This window comes from Anolis carolinensis, unplaced genomic scaffold (genome assembly GCF_035594765.1).
Source record: "Anolis carolinensis isolate JA03-04 unplaced genomic scaffold, rAnoCar3.1.pri scaffold_8, whole genome shotgun sequence".
NCBI classification, from domain to species: domain Eukaryota; kingdom Metazoa; phylum Chordata; class Lepidosauria; order Squamata; family Dactyloidae; genus Anolis; species Anolis carolinensis.
Genome location: NW_026943819.1, coordinates 18,406,858 through 18,431,817, shown reverse-complemented (window position 1 = coordinate 18,431,817; position 24,960 = coordinate 18,406,858). Strand labels below are relative to the sequence as shown.

The window sequence follows — 24,960 nt, the reverse complement described above, 5'->3', positions numbered from 1 at the left end:
AAGACAGATAATGCGCTGCAGCTGATTCGAGTCTATATCCCATGAAGGGCTAAAACCAAGGTGACCCCAAACATACAAGGATATACACAATAGTGCATCTCAAGGGATTGGTGAAAAAACCCCTGCATTTTCTGGTGTCATGGCCAGCAGTCTGTCTAGTCTGGCTCAGATACTGCTCAAGACTCCAATATTTTCAGCAAAGCTCTGAAGGGCTAATCAGACCTCAGTTCTTGGGAACAAGTAAAGTATAGCAGGTCTCAGAAATCAGTGGTGGAGGGTTGATGAGACGAGCTCCAGCTGGGACCTCTAAATCAACAAACCACTTGTGGAGTTGCTTTGGGTAGCAGACATCTTTGTATTTTTGCCCCTGATCCTGGTTCTGCTGCCCTTCCATTTGCATTCCTGAATGCCTGTCTCTCATTTCTGGATCCTGACCATTGAATTCCTGGCTTTTGACGTCTGAACTCTGACTTTGGTTTGTATTCCTGGCTATTGTTTGTTTTTGGTCTGACTCACTGTACTCCTCAGCTTGCTTTCATTAATTGTATTTTTGACTTTAACACTGGTTCATTGTTATTGGTTTGTGTTTTGCAATTCTGTTATCTTGGCTGGACTTTCAAAGACTTAAGTCTTCAGGTTTCTTTATTAACAGGCTACAGCCTTTGTCTTATTTAACTATTGTTTGTTTAATCCTCAACCCTGATATCGGGACTCATTACACAACATCTGGTGGCTGTCTTGCTGCAGATACTGTGGTTCCTGGGTTTGGTTTGATCCACATTCAACAGATACTGTGGCCACCGTCCTAATTTGACTGGTTGCTGGGGTATTTGTGTAGGCATTGCGCAGCAAACCCGGTTTGCTTTAACTCACTTCAATCTGGATTATAGTGTCTGTGTAGATGGCCCATGCTATCTCTTCCAACTCTATTATTATTATTGTTGTTGTTGTTGTTGTTGTTATTATTACAGTAGAGTCACTTATCCAACATTCTGAATTATCCAACGCATTTTTGTACTCAATGTTTCCAATGCATTGTGATATTTTGGTGCTAAGTTCGTAAATACAGTAATTACTACATAGCATTAATGTGTAATTAACTACTTTTTCTGTCAAATTTGTTGTATAACATGATGTTTTGGTGCTTAATTTGTAAAATCATAACCTATTTTGATGTTTAATAGGCTTTTTCTTACTCTCTCCTTATTATCTAACATATTCATTTATCCAACATTCTGCCGACCCGTTTATGTTGGATAAGTGAGACTCTACTGTATTATTATTATTATTGAGGCTGGATAGCCATCTGTTGGGAATGCTTTGATTGTGCTTTTCATGTATAGCAGAGGGTTGGACTAGATGGCCCATGCGGTCTCTTCCAGCTCCATTATTATTATTATTATTATTATTATTATTATTATTATTATTATTATTGTCATTATTGTCATTATTGTTATTATTGTTATTATTGTTATTATTGTATGACACAGCAAACAAGACAGATATGCTGGATTTCGTATCACAAAATCACAAGTCGAACACTTCCCAAGCGTTTAGGACTGTGTGATGTATTTTCGGATAATGTGCACAGATCCCAGTAGGGTGGCCTTTTGCAGTTGGTAGATCGTAATTTTTGTCAATGCCTATTGTTTCTAAATGCCGGCTGAGATCTTTTGGCATGGCACCCAGTGTGCCCATCACCACCGGGACCACCTGTACTGGTTTCTGCCAGAGTCTTTGAAGTTCAATCTTGAGGTCCTGATAGCGGCTGAGTTTTTCCTGTTGTTTTTCATCAATGCGACTGTCACCTGGGATGGCGACATCAATGATCCAAACCTTTTTCTTTTCCACAACTGTGATGTCTGGAGTGTTGTGTTCCAGAACTTTGTCAGTCTGGATTCGGAAGTCCCACAGTATCTTTGCGTGCTCATTTTCCAATACTTTTGCAGGTTTGTGATCCCACCAGTTCTTTGCTGCTGGGAGGTGGTACTTGAGGCATAAGTTCCAATGAATCATTTGGGCCACGTAGTTGTGCCTCTGTTTGTAGTCTGTCTGTGCAATTTTCTTACAGCAGCTGGGGATATGATCAATGGTTTCGTCAGCTTCCTTGCACAGTCTGTATTTTGGGTCATCCGCTGATTTTTTGATCTTGGCCTTAATGGCCTTTGTTCGGATGTCTTGCTCCTGGGCTGCAAGGATCAGGCCTTCTGTCTCCTTCTTCGGGGTCCCATTCGTGAGCCAGAGCCAGGTCTTCTCCTTATCAGCTTTTCCTTCAATTTTGTCAAGGAACTTTCCATGCAATGTTTTGTTGTGCCAGCTGTCAGCTCTAGTTTGTAGTGCGGTTTTCTTGTACTGATAATGATGATGATGATTATTATTATTATTAATGTTAGTTGATTTGTGAGACACTCATTTTCTGTGTGTGGGCGGCCTCCTTGCTTTTCCTCCATATGAGCATTGAAATATGATGTTTACCCTTCGGTAGTCAGAAGTGGTGTCATCTAATTAAAGCTTTACAACATGTTTTGTTGCTAGTTTGTGTAGACTGTTATCAGCCCTTGCTTATTCAGCTGTGCTTTGCTCCGTGTGGGTAGGTGGTGTTCTTTTTCTGCTTGAGTTGCCGAGAAGGTTACATTCCCCAGGCACCCTTTTGCAGCCACCCTCTGGGCACACCTGTTAACTGACTGTGCAATGAGAGAGCTGCTGCTCATCTCAGTATCATGGACACATAAGCACTCCAGGAAACCATTGTTCATGAAGCAGAAACAAACAGCGGATGTGATCTGAATATTCGTCAGAACCATCTTGTGCTTCTGTTTGTGAACTATAGAAATGGGATACGGTTCTGAGTTATTGGAGAGAATTTTCCCTTAGATGACGGGTGATTTTCTCTGCTCCTGCAAGTTTTTGCAAAGTGAAAAAGTGTCTACACTTTGGTTAAGAACCTATTCATGCTAGCTGTGTTTGCATATAGCATTAAGATCTACACTAAAGTTAAGAGCCATGCAAATGTCCCCCCTTCCGCTCTTTCTCTTCTGTGGCTAAAAGCAGATTGGAAGCATCTGCTTTGTTCAGTTAAGTATAATTGGATGATTTTTCCCCCCCATAAAATAGGAAAAGCTGTAGTTTTTAAAAAATATAGAGAGAGAGTTTTATGAATACACCAACTTTAAAACATATCTTCTTTGGATTGATAGCTGTTAAAAAATAAGTACAGTTCCTGGCTGGAGAATTGCACACTGTAGTTAGTTGCCTTGCTTGTCAATTATATACTTAAATCCCAGATTGTGTCAGCAATTATACTGTAGGGGAGGCGGAAAAAATAACTTCAGGCCATTCTATACAGTAGAGACCAAATCCTGATTTTTTACCAATTTTGGCTGCTTGTATTATATATGTATTTTGCAAAATCATTGTTTAGCCATATGCTTTAGCTTACAGAAATGTAGCAATAATAAACTAGTCCAGCCCACGGTCAATGAGGAAATCCAACAACTAAAGCATCCCTGATAAATGACCATCCAACCTTTAATGAAAAAGATCCAAAGAAGTAGACTCTCCTCTCGGTTCCCACCACCAAAGTAGTCCATTTCAATATCAAACAGCACATACTGCCAAGAGTGTCTTAATAATGATTAATGGGGATCTCATTCAGTTTGATTATATGTATTGGTCAAGAGGAGCCTTAGCCCCAAAGGTAAGGGGTTTAAATAAAGTTAGTATTATTATTATTATTATTATTATTATTATTATTATTATTATTATTATTATTAACCCTTCATATCTTCTCAAATACCTATCAGCTCTTTCCTTGGGTTGTCGAAGGCTTTCATAGCTGGAATCACTGGGTTGCTGTGAGTTTTCTGGACTGTATGGCCATGTTCCAGTAGCATTCTCTCCTGATGTTAATAATAATATTACAATATATTGATATAGTACAATATAGTAATTTATTGCCAATATTGTGCTATGCTAATAATTTAATATTGTATGTAAATTTAATTTGTAAGCCGCTCTGAGTCCCCTTTCGGGTGAGAAGGGTGGGATATAAATGTATTAAATAATAATAATAATAATGTTTTGTCCACATCTTCAGAGGTTGTGAGGTCTGTTGGAAACCAGGCAAGTGGGGTTTATATACCTGTGGAATGTCCAGAGTGGGAGAAAGAACTCTTGTCTGCTTGAGGCAAGTGTGTATGTTGCTGTTAGCCATCTTGATTAGCATTCAATGGCCTTGCAGCCTTAAAGCCTGGCTGCTCCCTGCCTGGGGGGATCCTTTGTTGGGAGGTGTTAGCTGGCTGTCTGGAAAACCTCTGTTTTCTGAGTGTTGTTCTTCATTCCACAGATATATAAACCCCATTGCCTAGTTTCCAACAGACCTCACAACCTCTGAGGATGCCTGCCATAGGTGTGGGTGAAACATCAGGAGAGAATGCCTCTGAAACATAACCATACAGCCTGGAAAACTTATAGTAACTCAACTCTTTCCTTCTCCAGGCAAAATGCACTTTGCTCCCTGAAACATTTATTTTAGAGCTAAAATTGTAAACCTTTTAAGCAAGACATTGCAGTCTAATACATATGAAAGAGGACATGTTCTCCACCCTTTTCAGTGCTATACATGAACTACATTAGGAAAGCAAATACTATGTAAAGAGGACTTGGATCTCCAAGTAGAACTCTACAGTGCAAAAAAGCTGGTACATTTCTTGTCCCATGCTGTCTAGGGACATACATTATTGATTATTTCATCCTTGCATGCATAACTGAATAACCACTGCAGTTTTCTCCCTGCTGTTGTACAAAACAAATATTTGTTTCCCAGTACTCTCACCCATACCGATTTCTTTTGCAGATGTCTACTTTGCACCTTTGCCTTTTACTTTAAAATATTTGCCCGTACATACCCAAAGATCCTCCTCATGCCAATCTATATTTTCCAGCAGTGCAATCCTCACCCCAACATGGCAATTTCCATATTTCTACAATGCAGGGGTTTTTGCTGAGATAGTTTTGCCTGTTACAGGATGCCCAACTGCAAGAAGAGACCTGGTTATGTCTCTAACTGTCCCCTTGAAATGCATGTTGGCTCAGAAGATTTATTGTGGGAAAAGTTTGTTTAGTATACAGGCAGTTTCCAAATGCCGGCTGAGATCTTTTGGCACGGCACCCAATGTGCCGATCACCACTAGGACCACCTGCACTGGTTTCTGCCAGAGTCTTTGAAGTTCAATCTTGAGGTCCTGATAGCGGCTGAGTTTTTCCTGTTGTTTTTCGTCAATGCGACTGTCACCTGGGATGGCGACATCAATGATCCAAACCTTTTTCTTCTCCACAACTGTGATGTCTGGTGTGTTGTGTTCCAGAACTTTGTCAGTCTGGATTCGGAAGTCCCACAGTATCATTGCGTGCTCATTTTCCAATACTTTTGCAGGTTTGTGATCCCACCAGTTCTTTACTGCTGGGAGGTGGTACTTGAGACATAAGTTCCAATGAATTATTTGGGCCACATAGTTGTGCCTCTGTTTGTAGTCTGTCTGTGAGATTTTCTTACAGCAGCTGAGGATATGATCAATGGTTTCGTCGGTTTCATTGCACAGTCTGCATTTTGGGTCATCAGCTGATTTTTCGATCTTGGCCTGAATTGCCTTTGTTCTGATGTCTTGCTCCTGGGCTGCAAGGATCAGGCCTTCTGTCTCCTTCTTCAGTGTCCCATTCGTGAGCCATAGCCAGGTCTTCTTAAGTTATTACTATTATTATTATTATTATTATTATTATTATTAGCCTTGGATAGCATAGGGAGGGTTAACATCCCTGTGGTGTTTGTTTTGCTGTCTGTGCCCTTGTTCAGAAGATTTCACCACACTTTCTGTCCCTGAGATAATTAGATTTTGGCTTGTTGTGGAAACAAGTATTGGTGATGAAGCTTCAGTGGAGACACCTTTTCCCCATGATAACTCTTTCAGGAGTGAATTTCCCTTCCGAGTGGAAGATTCCTCTCACTTCCTGATGTCTCATTCCCTGCCCTATTCTTAACTATGAGTCGTTTGTAACTTTGATGTTTGGAACTTGAGGACTGCCTCTACTGCCTTTCTTCCGCCATGATTCAAGGAGGATTGTAACATGGCTTCAAATGCAGTTTGGAAAGTACAGTAGAATCTCACTTATCCAACATTCACTTATCCAACATTCTGGATTATCCAACTCATTTTTGTAGTCAATGTTTTCAATACATTGTGATATCTGGGTGCTAAATTTGTAAATACAGTAATTACAACATAACATTACTGTGTATTGAACTACTTTTTCTGTCAAATTTGTTGTATAACATGATGTTTTAGTGCTTATTTGGTAAAATCATAACCTAATTTGATGTTTAATAGGCTTTTCCTTAATCCCTCCTTATTATCCAACATATTCGCTTATCCAACATTCTGCCGGCCCGTTTATGTTGGATAAGTGAGACTCTACTGTACTGTTAAGAAATATAACAACAAAGGTATAGCTACAACTGCAGTATTTCAGCTATGATTTATTGCAAGACCAACCAACCGACCAGTCCTTTTGTAAAACCAACAGCATGTTTTCTCTGCAAAAAAATAAATAAATAATAATAATAATCCCTGTTTCCTGCAAGGGAAAAAAGCTGCACATTTCTTTGTGTGGCAACACCAAACCCTCCAGAGTGTGTGTGAATTAAAAAAAATTCCTAACAGTCTTTCTAGATTTCTGGGAAGCTCATCTTACCATAAAATTTATTTTCAAATCGGGGGGAATTAAAATTACCATACAAATGAATATTTGTCTAGGGCATGAAAAGTATTTGTATTTCCTGGTGCAATTAACAAAATCCAGCACAGCCAGCTATCATCTTTCCAGCAATGTTTTAAGGGGGAAAGATGACATAAAATACTTGCGAGTATTAATGAGGCAGAGAAGGCCAGAAGAACCACCGCCCTGGCTGTCAGGAGAAGGAGGGAGCTTTCAGCTGTCTGGTGGAAATGAAGCCATTGGAAGTAATGGGGTGGACAATCTCAGTCCATTACTTTTAATGGGATTGAGTCAGTATGTGCATGCGTGTGTGTACGTGCACACACTTGGAAACAGTACATTGACACAAAGAAAGGCAAGGGAGCAATTTCCCCATATCTCTCACATCAAGGCTGACACAAGGGAAATGGGCTCTCAGCAGTGGCAAGCCAAGTGCCCTCAATAGACGGCACAGTTTGGTTTAATCATAGAATAGTAGAGTTGGAAGAGACCTTGTGGGCCATCCAGTTCAACCCCCTGCCAAGAAGCAGGAAATCGCATTCAAAGCACCCCCAACAGATGGCCATCCAGCCTCTGTTTAAAAGCCTCCAAAGAAGGAGCCTCCACCACAGTCCACTGCCGAGCAGCTCTCACAGTGGGGAAGTTCTTCCTAATGTTCAGGTGGAATCTCCTTTCCTGTAGTTTGAAGCCATTGTTCCGCGTCCTAGTCTGCAGGGCAGCAGAAAACAAGCGTGCTCCCTCCTCCCTATGACTTCCCTTCACGTATTTGTACATGGCTATCATGTCTCCTCTCAGCCTTCTCTTCTGCAGGCTAAACATGCCCAGTTCTTTAAGCCGCTCCTCATAGGGCTTGTTCTCCAGACCTTTGATCATTTTAGTCGCCCTCCTCTGGACGCTTTCCAGCTTGTCAACATCTCCCTTCAACTGCGGTGATAGAGATATATGATGTGACAAAAAACAGCTGTTCTTTTTTTTAAAAGAAGAAGAGGAAGAAGAAGAGGAAGAAGAAGCAGAAGAAGCCACGTAAGAATCCTGGTGAGCTCAAAGCACAGCTCCAGTGCCAGTTTTGAGCTTTCCCTGTTCTCATTGTAGTTTGCACATCACAACTGGAAAGTTGCAGTGTGGTGACCTAAAACATCAGTTATCAAAACAGCCGGGAGGACTGTGCAACTTGCCAGATATTGAGAAGCTTGTAGGAACGAGAAAAATATTTATGCAGAGAGCTTGACTTTCCACCTAAAATCAACCAAACTGTAAGCGTTATTGAATGCTTTGGCAGAATGGCACCATATAAATGGCTGCCTATTAGCTACTGAGCATGACTTAAAGTGCTAGCTTTAGCCTATAAAGCCTATAAAGCCTTAGACGGCTCCTGTCCAACTTACCTCTCCAAATGTATCTCCTTCTATGAACCAGTTTGTAGATTAAGATCTTCCAGGGAGGTCCTTCTATTGGTCCTACTGGCCTCAGAGGTTTGGCTGGTGGGGATAAGGGACAGGGCCTTCTCGGTGGTGGCCCCACAGCTATGGAACTCCCTCCCAAGTGAGATCAGATCAGCCCCCTCCCTCCTGACCTTTAAGAGACAGCTAAAGACCTGGCTGTGGAACCAAGCATTTGGCCCATCATAGGAATATTTAAAGTTAACGTGAAAGTTGAGAGTGCAATGACCCAGGACTGTTTACGGACAATGTGTGATATATGATGTTACTAGCTATGCCCGGCCACGCGTTGCTGTGGCGTTGTCTGGTGGTGTTGGTGAGAACTTGTTGAGGTAGTGGTGGTATTGAATGTCTGTTGTATGGTTGTCCTTATGTTTAGTATGCATTTGGTTGTTTGTGTACTGTGAAAGTGGTGAGGGTAGAGGGGGGTCTATGTCCCTGTGTAGTATTGTATAGTATTTATACATTGTCCATGTGTTGTGAATGCTTGGATTGTGTTCTGCTGGGCTGGATGGCCCTTAGGGGTCTCTCCAAACTCTTGTGCCTGTCCCCTGGGCTGAATGGGTTGCTAGGAGACCAACTTAGCTTTGTAACTAGCAGCAATTGGATACAAACAATTATTCCTCTCCCTCTAATTAGGACTTTATTTTTCTTTTCTTTTTCTTGTATCAACCTAGAGCCGTGGATGATGGGTTGTGTTGTCAAAGTTCGAGGTTGGGGGGCCTATAGTTTTGTTGTTTTGTCCGCTGCCCTGATGCCATCACTCTTTTATATATATAGATTTTATGTGATGTGTTGAATAATGTTTAATGTTTTATTAGGGGGGGTCAACTTTGATGTTTTATACTGTTTTTTATCGAGGGCATTGAATTGTTGCTAACGCTGTGTACTGCCTTGAGTCGCCTTCGTTGTTGAGAAGGGCGGTATATAAAAACCACAAATAAATAAATATAAATGCCTGCAGGTTCTCCATCCCATCAAAGTCATGCTTCTGGAGGAAAAAAGTACACTGAAGTCAAAATTCCTTCCTTCATGAACCTTTCATCCCACTCAAATTTTCAGGTCAGGTGGACTTGTGTTTGCTATCTTTCTTGCATGAAAGGGAATCCATCACCTATCTTCCTAGAAGATAAGAAAGAAAGGCCGGAATCCTTTCAGAGAAATGTATCAGTGCAAGTTTTCAAAGATGTAGCTCTGTTAGTCTGTTGCAGCATAAACATGACTACAAAGTGGAAATGTAAAAGCACCTTTAAGCCTGGCTGGTTTTTATTTTATCGTGAGCGTTCATGGATATAAAGAGGACAATAAAATGGCCAGCAGTACTGAGAAAGAGGTTGCCCTTTGACAGGCATCTTGTTGAATCCCACCACCATCACCAAAATAATTTGGAAGGAAGACAAAAGCAAAGCTTTGTTGAAATTGTCAAGATGCTTTTAGATGCAAAAAGAAATGATAGGGCAAATATAATGAAACTTTTTTTAAAACACACACACACACACAGTCCTTAGATGAGTAAAAAAAATGCAGGCATGCTGTGAGGTAACCAGCAAAAACAATTTAATTATAAGATACCGAGTGGTAATGGCCTTTGCAAAGCTGAAGCACGATTTCTCAGTAATAGATGGTCTGTGGGGTTTCCCGTCTCAGAATGCCATGGCATCTTCAAATTATAAAACAAAATGTATGCAAATAGGTTGTGTAGCATAAAAGGAAATCTTTTCATTTATAGGGCAGAAAGTGTGTGTGTGGGGGGGGGGGGGGGAGAGAACAAACTAGAACATTGGCTGCATTGTGACAACTGGGATCATAGCAAGTAATTGTGGAATTTGCTCCTTGTTTTGTTTACGGCAGGGGTCCTCAAACTTTTTAAGCCACGGGCCGGTCCACAATCCTTCAGACTGGTGAGGGGCCAGATTATCATTTGAAAAAAAATACAAACAAATTCCGATGCACACTGCACATGTCTTATTTGTAGTGCAAAGACAACAAGAACAAGAACAATGAAAGAACAATACAACATTTAAAAATAAAAATAATGTTAGCCAACATACATTTATCAGGATTTCAATGGGAAGTGTCCTTCTGCTGTTGGCCAATGAGATAGTCAAGTTAATTAGGGTTGTTGTTGTTGTTGTTGTGTGCCTTCAAGTCATTTCAGACTTTGGGTGAGCCTAAGTCTAAAATTTATTTATTATTTATTTACTGCATTTATTTACTACATTTGTATCACACCCTTCTCACCCCAAAGGGGACTCAGAGTGGCTTACAAATTATATGTACATACAATATATTATATTATTAGCATAGCACAATATTAGCATTATATATTACTTTATTGAACTATACCACTATACTATAATATTATTAGTAATATTATATGTAATATAGAATATATAATTAATATTATTATATGGTATTATTATTAGTGTTATATTGTATTACATTATAATATTATTCTCAATATTATATGTATATACAATATATTATATTATAAAACTGAGGGCGGGGGCCAGGTAAATGACCTCGGAGGGCTGCATCCGGCCCCCGGGCCTTAGTTTGGGAACCCTTGGTTTACGGCAATGAATTTCCAGAATCTGTACCTCCTGGGAATGAACAGACACCTGACGCAATTTTACAATTGGAAGTCAGTCCATTTACCCAACAAAGACACCATATCCTGACTGATAGGGTCAGCTCTAGTTAATATTTGGATGGGAAACTGCTAGTGAATAGCAAGTGCTATAGGCTCTATTTCAGAGGAAGGAACTGGCAAACTCACCTCTGAGCATTCCTTGCCTATGAAAACATGCAACTTGAATGCATGCATGTGTGTGTGAACATACATACCACATACAAAGATGAAACCAAACCAAAATTGCATGTGAAATGTGCACGTTTGAAAGACGAACAAGAAAAAAGTATGCACTTTTATAACAGGTAGATAAATATGCTTCGGCCCATAGGTGCATGGTGCCTAAGGGATGTGTATCTGTGTGTATGTACACACACACACACACACACACACACACACACTTATTTCTATACAGAAAAGAGAAGTCCACATGGACTGAATGTTAGATTTCACAAATCTACTTGTCCTATTTATTTATTTATTTATTTACAGTATTTATATTCCGCCCTTCTCACCCCAAAGGGGACTCAGGGCGGATCACATTATACACATACAGGGCAAACATTCAATGCTCATAAACACATCGAACTGAGACAGAGACAGACAGACAGACAGATGCAGAGGCAATTTAACCTTCTCCTGAGGGGATGTTCGATTCTGGCCACAGGGGGGAGCAGCTGCTTCATCATCCACTCTGATGGCACTTCCTCATTCCAACGTTGTAAATTAGTTAAACTTGCCTCCCCACTTTTTATAAGTGGTACTTTATTTCCTACTTGATAGATGCAACTATATTTCGGGTTGCTAGATCAGCAACGAGCAGGGGCTATATTTTATTTTTAATTGACGGGTGCTCACCTCGAACTCATGACCTCATGGTCAGAGTGATTTATTGCAGCAGCAGCTCACCAGACTGCACCACAGCCCGGCCCCTACCCTTAGTTATTAACCACCACCCCTTATTCAAGAGATAATGGCAAGAGATAGTGGGTGCTTGCAAGGAACTGGGTTCCCTCCCTTTGTTTGAGACCCCTGGGGTGATAGAAAAGCTGCTTTGTTATAGTGACTATGTGTGTGTGTGGCCACATATGCTTTCCCGGTAGATATGGTCCATTTTGGGACCACGGCTGACATTATTTAGCTGAGTCGTGGAATCTTTCATGCCAGACCTTGTGCTGTACTGCAGGAAGGAAGTAGCTAGGGAGATATCCACGATGTTCGAAGCTTTGTCAGGCGACTCCCAATGCAACTCGAGTTCGGGACTGAGCTGCCAAGCAGACAGCTCAGAGGCATCGGAGAGACTGGGCATGCAAAAAATAAAGCTGGCAGGGGGTTAAGATGTACTGGAGAGAGAATTGTAGCAGATGGACAGAGCAAGAAGCTAGCATGCATCCTGTCTACAGAGGCTGCTCTGTCCATATTATTTCTGCCTTGGTAGAGTTGAAAAGGTTTGGAGGGTAGACACAGTCCATATTGGCTGGCGAAATGCCACCACTCAACTGTGAATGAGGCAGATGTGACCCACTCCTGCGGTGAAGCAGAGGGAGGCCTGTGGTCATCTTACCTCCTTCTGCTGAGACAGACTGCCTTGATAGCAGCGTCCTTTGATAAGGAATCAAACCCAATGACCTGGGACAAATAGCATCCACTGAGGGGACCTGCTACAGTTTCCATGGCTGCTCCTATCCAGACATATGCTCTCTGCTTTCTTCCTTGGGGATGGCTCAGCAGATATTTCTTCTGAAGACAGCAGGACATATTAGAAGCCTCCTTGTAAGTTAAGCATTAGAATGGTCGTCCCTGGTTTGCATGTATTCACACTCAGTGCCTTAGCTGCCAACCTGGTTCAATTGAACCATGATGACGTTAAGTGGTGAGTGACGCTAAAAAGATAAAAAAAGATCACTAGGAAACAAGAGGTATACAAACAGGGACATAGCTAGGAGTGGGAGGGCAAAATGAGAACATTGCCCATCCCCATAATCTGTCCTGCCCATGAATTTTTCTTTCAGCTCCAAATTTGTAGCAGTGGAGAGTCTGTGGTGTTGAAAATAATTCATATCTAGAACTCTTCTGTCCACTGTGTTCACATCACATTCTCTTCCTTTTTTCTTTAGATACGAAAACTATCTTTCCAAGTGATAAGTTGAAGTTTTAAGTTACTGCAATGCTAGAAATTTGCAGACTGAAGGAGCATTTCATTTGGGAAGGCAGAATTCTTATTTGCAGTGCAGTGATCTCCTTCCCCATCCCAGTCCAGTAGATTTGCAAGATTTTATTATTCATGTATTTATATTTAATATGTATTTATTTATTGTAGTGTGAGACTATTAAAGACTAAGTGGGCTTCTAGGTTCAAATCCAATTGCTAGACTCAGCAAAATTAAATCCACTGAATCCACTGGAATTCTCAAGGTCATAACTTAAACTGAATCAATATATTTACAAATCTACTGTGGATTTAGGCTGCATATCTCAAATAGCAGATGGAGACTGAATATTTTCAGCATCTTTGATGATTTTAGTAATAACAGGAAAATGAAAATGAGAACAGGCTCTTGTTGTTGGTGTGGATTGACGAAGGGCATGGAGATCTCACTGTCTGGCTGGACCCCTGAAGATGAAAGAGAAGATCAACATTTCCATGTTTTGAGCAAACAACAGTTCCATGTTACAGTCAAAGTTGGAAACTGTGGCTTGTTGCAAACCAAATTAATGAAAATGAGCCAATCACAAACAATGGTTTCTTCACTAACCTTGGTTAGAGCGAAGCATTGTTCCCTAGTTTCAGGTACAAAACTGATCAGTGATGGAAGCTTTCAATTTCCATCTATGGTCCATCTTGGGTGGATTTCACTACAGTGAAACATTGCTGCATTGTTTTAAATATGGCTTCTCTTTCTCAGTCAGGTTCTTGTGAACCTAGAAGATGAACTGATAATGTTTCAGAATAGGGTGTACATCTGTCATAATAAGAAACCAAACTTAACTTGCCTGCTTAGTTTTTTTTCTCCCTCCCAACTCATTCTGTTTCTTTTCTGCCTTTGAAATTTCAGTGTCTAGTGCATATGGCTTGATGGAAGCATGGAAAACATTTATTCCTTCCATTTTAGGATATGGAGCAGGATGAGCTGGGAACAATCTCTGTTCCATCTGCTTAGCACCAATGATGGATCCTTTAAAACCCAATTGTAGTCCCACAGGGACACACTCAACTAATTCTGTGCTTTTAAGATTTTATTTGTGCAATAAATGGATGACGGGGTTTGCAAGTACATAGCAAAATGAATAGGTTTATAAAGGCAACCGTTCGGCAGCACACTACGGAGTAAAATACGCCACAACTAAAGTGTTTAAAACCTATTTCCTCCCCACCTCATTCATATTTCAAGCAGTAATATGCTCGTTTGCTTATCAGGCAGGTCTTTTTTTCCTTTTTTGTTTTTCAAACATATTTTTACAAATTAACCTGGCACAGATTTTAATAATAATAACTCACATTTATAGGACACATTTTTATCTCGAAGGGCCTAAAACAGCATTACCGGCTTTGCAAAGTAATACACAAAATGATAATGGGTGAAGGAGTGAGTTCCCCCAAGATGGGAAACAGCAGCAGCTGTTTAACAGCCATTCGACAACAGGAGGGGAAGTGAAGAATCTCACAGACAAGGGGGAGTGGAAGAAACTGAATGTAATAAAGCTTTTACCAATTCAGACTGGAATTCAAAAGTTGAGCTTCTGAATGCTCTTTGTAGACATGTTCATCATCATCCTGCTTTCAGCATCTCTGCAATCGCTCTCATAATATAACCTGATGAAGCCAATTGTCATAGCCAGCACATTCCAGAATAACAAAAGGAATGGTTGCAAACTGTGCTACAAAAGCAAGAGTTTCCACATCTAACAATCAAAAGTAATATACTGATCCTACACAGTCCCTTTGAATGTACTTGGCTGCTACAAATGTCTTACAATGAAACCAAGGAATATTGTCTGCTATACAATGAGAGAAGGCCTGGGTAACACGTAAAAGTTGGTGTATTGGTTTGGAGGTTGAAGGAAACATGCGAACGTCAGTGCAACATGATGGAGAAAAGTCACCAAGTTGTTTGAAGAGGACTGTGGAGAGTAGAGACATTGCCAAAATGCTTCCAGATTTTTCATACATGTTGGAATTCTGGATTTCCTTCTCTTGCTTCTTGAGTCAGAGTACAAAGAGTATCAGTGACCAATGGTCATAGTCTCAAGACTAGCTGCTATATTCTCCTCCAGAAAGTAGGCTTTTTATAGTTATCTGAGACTATTTTCGCTATGGGAACAGGATGCTAGGCTAGATGGACCAAGGACAGCAAAGAAAGCTGATTTTTTTATGATGCACTGTGCATTGATTTCAATTGTTTATTTTCTTCTCCATTCCTCTAAAACAGATCTGCACACCAATGACAGAGTCTAACCCCAAAATAAAATTGATATGATTTGAATGCTTCTATGGTTCTAATTTAGCACTATATCAAAATTTTATTGGGGGGAAATTGAGTAGTGAGATGAATGCAAAGGTAAGCATGGGTGCATCCGAGGAGCTTCCATGCAACCATACTTAAAGTTGCATTGAGCTTGAGATATATAATGATGTGACAGGGAGAAATCCTTTTGATCCCACCGCTGCCACCAAATTGTGATATGGATGGTGTGATGGAGGAATTGATTGAATGATGATTGTGATGGTGATGTGATGTTATGATAGCCAATTTGTGATTGCTGTTTCCTTCCTGCTGAGGGGATTTTTGAGTCTTTTAATCCCTCTAGATTATATTTATATCACCTTTATATGAGGGGAAGGATTACAGGGGGTGATCTTTATTTCAAGATCCCAGCCTCTGTCTCTGTAGTTAGGGAGTTGTGGTTCCCTTTCTGAGGTAAATGTGACTATTACTCTTCCCCAATTAGGTGATTTATTAAGGTAACTGCCACCAACGCGAGGCTTTTGAATTATCACCGATGAAATTTGGCTCCACAGACGCAGATGAGATGAAATGAGTCAGTTGTTAACAAAGAACAACAAGTTTATTGCGTACAAAGCTTATGGTTGCAGGTTGATTGATTTACTTATGGAACTTTAGATAAACAAGTGGTTTAATAACTCTTATAACCACCACAACAGTAGTGGTGTAAATCCACTCTCACTCTCCTACTGATGATATAAATTGTAGCGAACTCTAACCTCAGCTGAGCTCCTTAGTGAACAATGTCCCAACTACAATAAAATTAATTTGATCTACTACCGACCAAATCCCTGATCACTAGTCTTTTCTCAACTAGAGATCTTAACTAGGCTCCCTTTAGTCTGCCTTGACTAAAGATTTTTGGCCAGACCTGTCTCCTCAGCCCTTCTTGACTGAAAAGCCTCCAGCCACGCACACACACACTCTTACTCTCGGCTTCTCTTTTTTAAAACTGCCCTTTTTTCCTTTTCTTGGCTCCGCCCACTTCTCCCTTTGATGATCTAGCCAGCTTCGTCTCCTTGGTAACCGCACTACTGTGGATTGAAACAAGATGGCCTCTGTTTCAGCCACTGTTAACTAAACACAAATACATACCCCAACAGTCAAAATTAAACACAATAACTATGACTTCTCCACAAGCTAGTTTTTAATCAATGAGCCTGTTCACCCATTTGCATCTGAACCAAGACTTTCAAGATTCTGCCAGACAATTGTACTTTCTTCCAGGATAACTTCTTCTGTTCCAATTCCCTTGGATTTCTGTTCATCTTTACCCCAACACAGTATTCAGCAGCTATGGAGTATGTTCACTCTTCACTGGGCTATTTTGGGATGTGCGTGTTTGCGTGTGTGAATATATGTGTTTGCCTGCTCAACTATTTCCTCCCTAAAGAGTTTGTGTACAATACTTTTGCAAACATTTAGATTTCCCCAGCAGTTGATTCAGTTACTCCCCTTATGTAATGAACAGGATCATTTTTGCTATGTAAAGATTGGCACTCGGAGGATGACTTTGCTAACAATATATAGGATACAGTAAATGGATGGAAGGGAAATAGATGAAATCTGCTTATCAGTTATGCAGTTTATTTTGACTGAAGCAATCTAGCAATGTTTGCTATTGTCAGGGAAGAATCCTGTATGGCACCTTGGAAGGATATCATTTGAAGTCAAGGAGATTTGACTGAGGACACTGTCTGAGAAGACATCTATAATGGTGGACGCAACAACAACTAAAGCAGTGGTTCTCAACCTGTGGGTCCCCAGGTGTTTTGGCCTATAACTTCCAGAAATCCCAGTCAGTTAACCAGCTGTTAGGATTTCTGGGAATTGAAGGCCAAAACATCTGGGGACCCACAGGTTGAGAACCACTGACCTAAAGGAAGCCCAGTGAAGTTATGGCAAGATTTATTGTTGCCCATCTTTTCCTTGTTCTCAGACCTCACTGTGATAGAAAATATCACCCACAAATAAATAACTTTCTATTCCTAAGTAACTTTCTCATGGGAATGAATGTACAATCAACCATTATTACAACATTTTCTGAATATTATTTATCACTGGAAAGAATCCATGACAATATAAATGTGCCATTTATTTTCAATACATGGGGGGTGAGTGTGCTGGTTTAAATTTAATTTGAGGGACCAGCTGTTTTAGCGTTTCTTATAAGAAGCTAATTGGTATATAATAGCATAGTTAATTAAATACAAATCAATAGTTTAAAACAACTAATTGATGTTTAATATGTATGGAAAAAATAACTTAGTTGTAATATAATTAACTCAATATTAAATAAGTGTTGGAATTGCAATTATGTCTTTACAGAGATTATAAAGTTTATTGTTCTTTAATAAACTTGCAATTAGGAAAGAAGGCACTCAGAAATTTATTAAACAGTTATTATTGAGCTGTTAAACATTTATTACCATTCAGGATAGGATACAGCTGCATAGTAGTACAAATTATGATCATGTTAATAAACCTTTACTACTTCTTCACCATTGCATTTTTGTATGGTGCTCATTGGAACCTTGAGCCCTCCATGCTTTGCCTTAAGTAATAAGGGCTTTCAAAGCAAGCAGTAAAATTCTCAAGAAAGGGAAATATAACCAAGTCTCAGCAAAAAAAGGAACTTTTTTTTCTGTGCCATCACTTGGAGGGTTTTTTTTTGGTTTGTTTGTTTGTTTGTTTTCGTGTCAGGAGCAACCGGAGTTGCTTCTGGAGTGAGAGAATTGGCCATCTGCAAGGACGTTGCCCACGGGACGCCCGGATGTTTTGATGTTTTACCATCCTTGTGGGAGGCTTCTCTCATGTCCCCGCATGGAGCTGGAGCTGATAGAGGGAGCTCTCCCCGGGTGGGATTCGAACCTGGCAGCCTTCAAGTCAGCAACCCAACCTTCAAGTCACAAGGCTTTTATCCCCTAGGCCACCGGAGGCTCCCGCTTGGAGGTTGGGCATGTGTTTTGGGTATGGAAGATCTCAGTCTCAGAAAGGGAAAGGAGAGAATAGATGTGACTGGCATTTTGTTTGGTTTGCTATAGAAATACCCAGGGTGCTCAGGATAATTTTATACCACCTTGTTACTCTCAGATACCAACAGTGTTACAACCTATTATGTTGCCAAGTTCTGTGCAGCAGCACTTAAAATTTGCCAGGTGACGACTGGTACTACAAGTTATTATTCTAACTTATCATAGAATTATAACTATAGATATATTTAATGCTCCCACCCACCTAGTCTCCTATGACATTATCAGACAGGGCTGAATTTGGCAGCGTACCCTGTTTTCCCCAAAATAAGACATCCCCTTAAAATAAGACCTAGTAGAAGTTTTGCTGAATTGCTAAATATAAGGCCTCCCCTGAAAGTAAGACCTAGCAAAGGTTTTGTTTGGAAGCATGTCCGCTGAACAGAACACCAGAGCATGCAGGATTGGTAAATGTACATGGAAATGGTAGTAACAATAAATTCTTGATAGGGTTCAGTTTGTCTGGTTATGCTGGTTTGTGATGACAACTATTGTACAGTATATAGAAATGTTCATTTTTTTTTGTTCAACAATAAATGTGAAATCTTCATGAAAAAAAAGACATCCCTTGAAAATAAGACCTAGCGCATCTTTGGGAACGAAAATTAATATAAGACGCTGTCTTATTTTCAGGGAAACACAGTATATCCTGATTACCCATCAGTTTTAGATTGGTTAAAAGGGGTTCCAAGCAAGGGTTTCCTTTTTTCAATATCTTTTTAAAATTTTATTTATATATTTATTTATTTATTTACTGCATTTATATTCCGCCCTTCTCACCCCGAAGGGGACTCAGGGCGGATCACATTACACATATAGGCAAACATTCAATGCCTTTTTAACATAGAACAAAGACAGACAAACATAGGCTCCGAGCGGGCCTCGAACTCATGACCTCCTGGTCAGAGTGATTCATTGCAGTGATTCATTGCAGCTGCTCTCCAGCCTGCGCCACAGCCCGAGCCCACATCTTAGTCCCTCATTCTGGATCTGAGTCCTCTTGATATATATACTTCTCAACAATAACAGTCAGCAACATCAAACATGACTTTTGTTTGTGCAAAAGAGAGGGGTAATTACACAGTATATTTCACAATTAGCAGTAAGGTGAAGAGGGAGACTGATTTGTTTTGATCTGCCAGTGAAGTCACTCTTTAGCAAGGTTGATAAAGTTAAGCTAATTGTGAGCTTTTTAATTACATTTTGATACCTTGCCAGTTCATTAGAGGCTTGATAAGGATCAATGGCATCATTGCTCTCATATCTATAAAACATAAATAGCAGCTTTTTTACCTCTACCATATGCATATTAGTTAAAGATACGGCTCCTATCTTGGTGGTCCTCTGCCTGGTTGGCTTTTGAAAAGAATGCCAGAAAAAACATTTATTAAAGCCATAATACAGCTTTGTATAAATGTCACTCTTGCCATGCCATTTTGATAGGTTTCCAAAACACTCAAACTCTGAGCACGTTGTTTTTGTCATATGCTCCCAAGCTGCAGTTCAACATACCTTGCTCTCAGTGGTTACCCAAAAGGTTTTTCAGGTTTGCGTGCTAATTTAGTGAATATATAAACCACTACATATAGAAGGTTTTGGTGTGGCATTAAATGGATTAATGCAAGCATATGTCAGACATTACAATAATATCATATGCATTGCTACCACAGTGGCTGGCATTCATTTGACAGGGTTTGTTTGGAAATATGGTCTCTAACAGAGATTAGAAACAAAGGAATGGAAGTGTTTGTATAACCTTACCTCAGTTGGAAAGGGTTCTTTAGGATGAGAGTCAATGCATTAAGGGCCCTGCTGCTTGTGGACTCTAAAGGGGTCTCAGGTTTGTATGGAATTACTGTGGACCTTCCTTAGAGGATCTTAACGCTTGGGTAGAATGACAAGGACAACAGTATGACTTCTGGTATCCTTGCTTTAGCATTCAATGTGGAAATGTAGCTCTATACATTTTGTAGCCTCTTTTACAGAGGAATGTTTGAAGACGAGGACTTATTTTGCACACATACACAAAACCTCAAGAAAGAGGGTGTGTGTGTAGCATTTATTTCTTGGCTCGGGCTGTGGCGCAGGCTGGAGAGCAAGCCAGCTGTAACCAGCTGCAATGAATCATTCTGACCAGGAGGTCATGAGTTCGAGGCCCGCTCGGAGCCTATGTTTGTCTTGTCTTTGTTCTATGTTAAAAGGCATTGAATGTTTGCCTGTATGTGTAATGTGATCCGCCCCAAGTCCCCTTCGGGGTGAGAAGGACAGAATATAAATGCTGTAAATAAATAAATAAATAAAATAAATATTATGATGCAGAATAAGTTGAAACTCTCATCTAGGTCCTCTTCGTTGGGAATTTCCAGTACTTGGGAACCCCCTTTTTCTCACTGATTAAATATTTACAAATGTTGTTTCTTCCTGTAGTAAAGAGTTTTGTCCCCCACTATAGCCAATAAGCATCCAGTTGAGATATCCAAGGTGATCTACTGAAACATGATGTCTGAGTGAAGTTGTGAAGTCAGCTTTCTCCCTTTCTGTTTCAACACTCTAGCCCAGTGGTTCCCAACCTTTTTTTTGGCCAGGAACCACTCTGACCAGAGACTATTTTGACCAGGGACCACTCTCCAAGATTAGTATCAAAAAGGTTATGAATTAGTTTTTGGTCAACTTTAGATTCAGTTCGGTTATTTGAGGTGCTGATTCAGAACATTGCATTGGATAGACCACATTTATTTATTTAGTTTTTATTTATTTACAGTATTTATATTCCGCCCTTCTCACCCCGAAGGGGACTCAGGTCGGATCACATTACACATATAAGGCAAACATTCAATGCCTTTTAACATAGAACAAAGACAAGACAAACGCGGGGCTCCGAGCTGGCCTCGAACTCATGACCTCTTGGTCAGAGTGATTTGTTGCAGCTGGCTGCAGCTGGTTGCTCAACAGCCTGCGCCACAGCCCGGCCCACATCAGCTTTAGTTTCTGATACAGAACATCTGCAATCCAGTATTTGCCATCTATTCCCCCACAAAAAACCATATTTTAAGTCTCAGCACTATAAGAGGATCTCGCGAGATCAGTTGCTCTCATTTCAACAGTGAGGCCATGGACCATATTTTACTTCTTGTGGACCACTGGTGGTCCACAGATCAAAGGTTGGGAACCACTGTTCTAGCCACTAAATCATATTGGGTTCCTCATCTGTCCACTTATTCCCCCATATGAAATCTGCAAAATCTAAAGTTGCTAGGGACAACAAACTTTTCTGCTTTTGTGTAAGATCTGAGGAATTTGGAAGGCAGTATTGCATTGCATGACCTTGCAGTTTGAAAGAAAATGTGATTTATGCAAAATAGACCCCTTCTAAGCAACAACTGTCTATAATTGGTTTGATCAGCATTTTCCACACTGATTCATAATGGTTTCATGCCAGGATAGGTCAGGAGCGTGATAAAAGAAACTTCAACCACAGCAGTCCATTTTAGCTGAGACTGGCCACCAGTTTTATGTCCTGGAATCCACTGGAGAAGCCTTACTTGGACAAAAGAGAATAATTTTCCCATTAATCATATCTTGGTGACAGCTCTTTATTTCCTCTCTGTCCGCCCTCAGGGCTTGAAAGAAGAATATCTTCTTTGAGTATATAGAGATTGTCTTTTTTTGACCACTAACTTAACCAGCTTCTGCTTACCCAGGATCAATAGTGGAAAGGTTGTTTGGGGTCTGAATTATGCATAATTTCTTCCTTGCCCTGATACCGAGTAAGTCTCTTTTTTCCAAATGAAGCATTAAGTACAAAAAGGACCACAGGCACACTAAACAAACTTCAAAAGGACTTTGATCCGCGTGGCTGTATAGAATGAGAAAGCCCCGGTCCTTCAGGTCTGGGCCACAGGCAGGCAGCGTTAAGGGACATGGTGCCTTAATTCTTTCCACTATGGCATAAGAAGGTTTGTTTGAAGACTCTGCAAGGTGTTTTTCTGCACTGCGAGATACAGACACATGCACACATATGGTGCAGGTGCGTGAACACACTCAGATGGGCTTCTCTCTCTTTGGAAAATCCATGCTTAGATCCGTTTCTTTGCCTGTTTACTGATAGCCAGCACCTCCTATAAGAAAGCCAGAGATCAAAGGCATGTACTTCCCCAGGCCTTGGCGTTCAGCCACTTCATGGGCCAGATGTTTTGCTTTGAAAGGGCACGGAGCCTGAAGACAGATTTACTTCCCCTTCAAGGTCCCATGTTCTATTTTATCACACCGTCTGCTAAGTGAAGGAGATTATAGGGCTCTCATTACTTGCATGTATTGAAAATCAGAGATTTACTGGGCATCTCACTCAGTATAAATATAGCATTCTAAGCAAATACTTAGAAAGAACTTTCCTTTGGGGAGTGCAAATTGGTTGGGCACTGATAAAACCAGGATTTGCTTTGGAGGGTTTTTTAAAATCCATACTCATTTCAGGTGGAAGGGACAGGTGAATCAGTGTTAAGATTAGCACAACCATCAGTTCCTATAACTGAGGATTCATCACAGTCAAAATCCACACTTGAAGACACCAGAGAGTGGAGCAGCAAGGAAACAGGCTTAGCACGAGAGCTCAAGAACAAAGATTGTGCCTGAATTTCAATTGATCTTCCCCATGCTTAAAGTCATTCCATCAAAAAACACAAAAGTAAAAGCCAGCAAATAAACTCAAGAAGTATGTGTTACGAGTCAGACGCCAGCCAATATAAATAACTCAGTTTATTGCAAAAACAACACAAAAGAGCCTAAGAAGCAACCAAAAAAAGGGCTCAAAACACTTTCTCTTCAGTGTGAAGTAACAATGTCCAAAAAGAACTCAAAAAACCCAAACTCAGGATGTAATCCGGATTATCCTGGGAAATAATCCGGATTAAAACAAACTAAACCAAAACAGCTGGAAACTCACTGGACCTACACTCCCAGAGCCTGACAACCCATCCTCCTGACTCCCAGCCCCGTAATCCCCTTCAAAACCCTCAAAGGCATCATCATCATCAGTGGGTTCCATAAGTATTTCCCGGATTCTCTTCCTTTGTTGCTACTCATCGGAGTCTTGCTCACGAGTAGTTTTCCTGCCTCTTCTAACACAACTAGTAGTATGTCTACTCGAAGACTCCATCACAACAGTATGTGTATCTGTTTCACCACAGATATATCTTGCAAAAATACCTTTTCTTTACTAATTTCAGGGGTGATATCCAATGTAAGTCGCAGTCTGAGGTTTATCAATATTTCCAGTTCAAGGGGTTTGATTGCAAACTAACATTTTCTACAATTATAATAATTGTCCATTTCTACTATAGACATATAAAAACATGCTGTTAAAACCTGGGGTTTCTGCTGTGTATTGAGATAGGTAAATAAAGCCAATAACAAAGCTAAGCTAACCTGAACCATTTTGTATGTTTTGGATGAGGAGGAGGATATAGCCAATGTGCTGTTGTAGAATTCCTTCAGATACAGAGCATTTGTAGGTTGAAGACTTGGAAAAGTTATTAATTATGACTTCAAGGACCGTTCTACCTTATCATAGTGAATGGTCATACGGAACAATTTCCACACCCAGTTGAGGGTATTGTAGTGCTCTTTAATACTGCTTATTTTCAACTAAACAACAGGGTTTCCATTTCTGAGAATTGGTTTCTGGAACATAAATAAATTAACCCAGTCTGGCACATTTGTAAATGCTTGCTTCACCCAAAACTTGGGAGGAAATCCAAACTCTGGGCCTATGTAAGTGGTTGGGTTGTTCTTATCTGGAATCAGATACAGCTGTTTATATGGCCATCCTGTATTCCCCATGAATGAAGAGCCTGGGGACATGAGATGACACTTAACATCCCCATATTGTTCTCATCATAGTGGCTGGTTGGTGGAAATCACTTGTCACCAGGAGTGTGATCAGCAAAAGGAGAGGGAAAAAGGGGGGCAATTCTATCACTCCTCTTTCACTTCACACATCAATCTGGGCAACAAGCAATGGCCACCAGCCATTTTGCACCCAATGCGAGCCGTTAGAATGAGAATAGGAGGGAGACAGTAAGAAAGGCCATCACTCTCCTGTTCAGTGCTGCTGGGTGGTCATAGATCCTTGCTTAGGCAGCAGCTCAGAGGCTGGTGGTAAGGACCATTCCAGGGCCAATTCATAGTTTGACATTCCAAATTAGCCCTGGGATATTGTGACTGCATAGAACTCCCCAAGCCATATATGCAAATGCCTCTTCAGTATTGAGCAGTTTTGCCAATTGACATAGGCTTTGTTTCGTATTTTGCAGAACTTGGTTTCCCGAGGAGAGGATGCTGTCTGGTGTTTGGGTTCATGTACAAGGAGAAATATCGACGAATGACTGAAGGTTAGTGTGTATAATTTATTAATGTATAGGGCATCAGCAGTCCTCTGGACTGGTTATACCTTATACAAATTTCCCTTTCCCCCCATTCCTCATCCTCACAAAGAAAAAACTGATGTATTCTGACGTCTAGACATCCAAAACATGTTATTTTCATCATCAAAGCATGCCAGGCAAACCTTGAAGACACTTTTT

General features: G+C 40.5%; 1 protein-coding gene across 4 annotated transcripts in view; it reads left to right on the top strand.

The window, feature by feature from the left end:
* Window positions 1-24,960, top strand: part of kirrel3 (kirre like nephrin family adhesion molecule 3) — a 960,216-nt gene that overhangs the window by 527,780 nt on the left and 407,476 nt on the right. For 2 of the 4 annotated variants that reach the window (XM_062960866.1, XM_062960867.1), the window contains one exon: window positions 24,691-24,768. The exons of 1 other annotated variant lie outside the window; for it this stretch is intronic. In XM_062960866.1, coding sequence (XP_062816936.1) covers window positions 24,691-24,768 — 78 coding nt within the window. Of the gene's footprint in view, window positions 1-335; window positions 476-24,690; window positions 24,769-24,960 lie in introns of those variants that run through there. One more of the 4 variants, XM_062960869.1, reaches the window with a different exon arrangement.